At 39.6% G+C, this 2,500-nt stretch overlaps 1 protein-coding gene across 4 annotated transcripts in view; it reads left to right on the top strand.

The window, feature by feature from the left end:
* The window catches only part of LOC138015202 (dolichyl pyrophosphate Glc1Man9GlcNAc2 alpha-1,3-glucosyltransferase-like), a 30,014-nt gene that overhangs the window by 22,246 nt on the left and 5,268 nt on the right, over positions 1 to 2,500 (top strand). For all 4 annotated transcript variants that reach the window (XM_068862163.1, XM_068862161.1, XM_068862162.1 and 1 more), the window contains one exon: positions 40 to 137. In XM_068862163.1, coding sequence (XP_068718264.1) covers positions 40 to 137 — 98 coding nt within the window. The remainder of the gene's footprint in view (positions 1 to 39; positions 138 to 2,500) is intronic.

Here is a 2,500-nt window from a genome sequence, read left to right on the forward strand (position 1 = left end):
TCGTAAAATCTTATTTCTTCGTTGTTTGGTTCATTTCAGCCTCTTCGCCATAGCTGATAGAGAAGCTGCCCGTGTGTTCTTAATCTTGTCCACTACAGGCCATCTGTCCTTATTTCCATTGCTGTTTCAACCTCAAGGTGAACTTAAATAAATAATGGCGTTTCCTCATACCTTTGAATCCCACCATCAATAATTGTACTTTAGTTTTCTACCATAGTTGTCCGTTCCCGGTCAAGTTTTTACCATCCCTCTTATTTTAATCTATAATCATAGGCAAAAGTAGTTGGGAAGGTTATATAAATGGACGCACCAGAGCCTGCTTCTGTTAAAGTGCAAAAGAAATAGTTTCACCTTCTCTTATATAGCCCACCCCCGCCTTCAATGTCGGAAGGTAACACATCAATTTCCCGCAAAAACCGTTCAGCAGTTTTGCACAACATTGAACGAAGGGGGTGGGGAGAAAAGCAAAGAAGACGTCAAAAGTGCTAACCTTCCCAACGGTTTTGTCTATGATTGTAGTCCTTCTTACTTTAATATTCTTAACTTACTCTTTAGTGGTGTAAATATTTATTCAGATCGTTCTCACACCTGTGGTTTTTTTTTTCAACGTAAATGAAACTATTTCAATGAAGCCATAATCAGACGTACGTACAAGGCTTCATTATGGTAAATTTATATTCAGGTGTGGCTTTCTTTGTTTCATTGAGCTTATTTTCATACATGAGAATTGGAGATATCGCAGCTAAAGATGTGCATGTTAATTCTATTCACAGACTGTCATATAATGCTATTGATTTCACTTATTGGAATTTGATGATATCTATATGATATAGCGATATTCACAGTTTATAAACGTTCTTTTGAGATTTCCATTTGCCAACCGTAGAACAGTTGGGTTCATACTCTTGAGCCCTACTTCAGAAATGAATGGGTTTAATTTCAGCTCAAGTAGCCTACTTTGTGGCCATGGTAACGCATTTCCTTCACAGAAGCCGAAGTGCACTCTCAAGTCTAGTTCAAACTATATCCATACGAGCTTTCTTATTTACTATCAAAACACGGCTTTTACTTCGTGTAGAAAACGCACATGACGTAACAAAAGCTTTAGGGGTCTTTAGTGTTTCACGATTTTTGTTCTATTGTTTTACGTCATGTGTGTCTTCTACACGAAGTAAAAGCTCAAAACACATTTCGGAAACGGACGTCAAGCTTAAACTGATAAATGTTTTTGTTTTGCGAACCGACCTTTCGTACTCAGTGTTTCTTCGATTTGAAAATTAAAGCAAACCTTAAATCAGTTCAACAGAAGCACAACAAGAAATGAGGTTATTCAACTACTACGACTCCACTGAAATAGCTTGGAAAGAAATGTAAATATGATAAATCCCAAGCGAACGCCACGAGTAGACCGTTTTCACTGTCACGCAACAAGAAAATTAAATCAAAACCGTTCGATGAAATAAACCAAAAACCTGGAATGTTGTAGGAGACACATTCATAAATGACCTCACCAATTCTCAGGTCTGTGCGGTTCATCGTTTCTCAGTTATCTGTCGCAGTGTTTCACGCAACTTAGTAAAGTTTTGTATGGAGCCGCCATGTCGGTGCACCACTGTTGTGCACCAAGCAGTCGCACTGCAATATGGCGGCAAGAAATCAACACGAACATGTGGAATCCCTTTAGCGATGAAAGCGCTTACATTTCGCTCATGAAATAAAATAAATGTGTATAAACACATCTCCTAATGTACTTGAAACGCTCAGACTACTGAGATTCACAGGCGTAGACATCTTTTGCAACCACGGTGTTTCACGGAAGGTGGCGCTTGGTGGCCTCATGGTTAGTGCGCTCGACTCTGGATCGAGTGGTCCGGGTTCGGGGCCCTCAACATTCTGAACATCGTGTTGTGTTCTTGGGAAAGACACTTTACTCTCACGGTGCCTCTCTCTACCCAGGTGTGTAAATGGGTACCGGTGAATTTATTGCTAGGGGTAACCCAGCGTTGGACTAGCATCCCAGCCAGGGGGAAGAAGTAGGAATACTCCTTGTCGCTTCAAATGGGCCACTAGGCTCGTAAACAGACTTTGCTCACACGCAAGGTGACAATTCGGAAATTCAAAATGCTGTAATTTTGAAACGAAAGACGTCATGGAACTGGAAACGGGGAACCTGCTAAAGGAGGCTCGAAATAGTTTCTCCTTTCTTCAAACAAATAAACATATTCTGTTTTTACATACAGTTAGGGTAATCATATCAAGACAAAATTTGGCCAGGGTATTAAGTACCCATCATAGATTTCTCACATCACATTTTTCTCCAAAATAACGTTACCATGGCAACGATATAACACATTTCTTTGAGCCTTAAAATCAAGGTATATTGTCTGTTTTGAAAAAACGGGACGGTGAAATCTTCCCATTCAGCGGTAGCAGGTAATGCTAGAAATAATCTCTAAAATATTTAAAATTCAGCAAAATATGTAGGTCAGTTTTTCAGAAA

This window comes from Montipora capricornis, chromosome 9 (assembly GCF_036669925.1).
Source record: "Montipora capricornis isolate CH-2021 chromosome 9, ASM3666992v2, whole genome shotgun sequence".
Lineage (NCBI taxonomy): Eukaryota > Metazoa > Cnidaria > Anthozoa > Scleractinia > Acroporidae > Montipora > Montipora capricornis.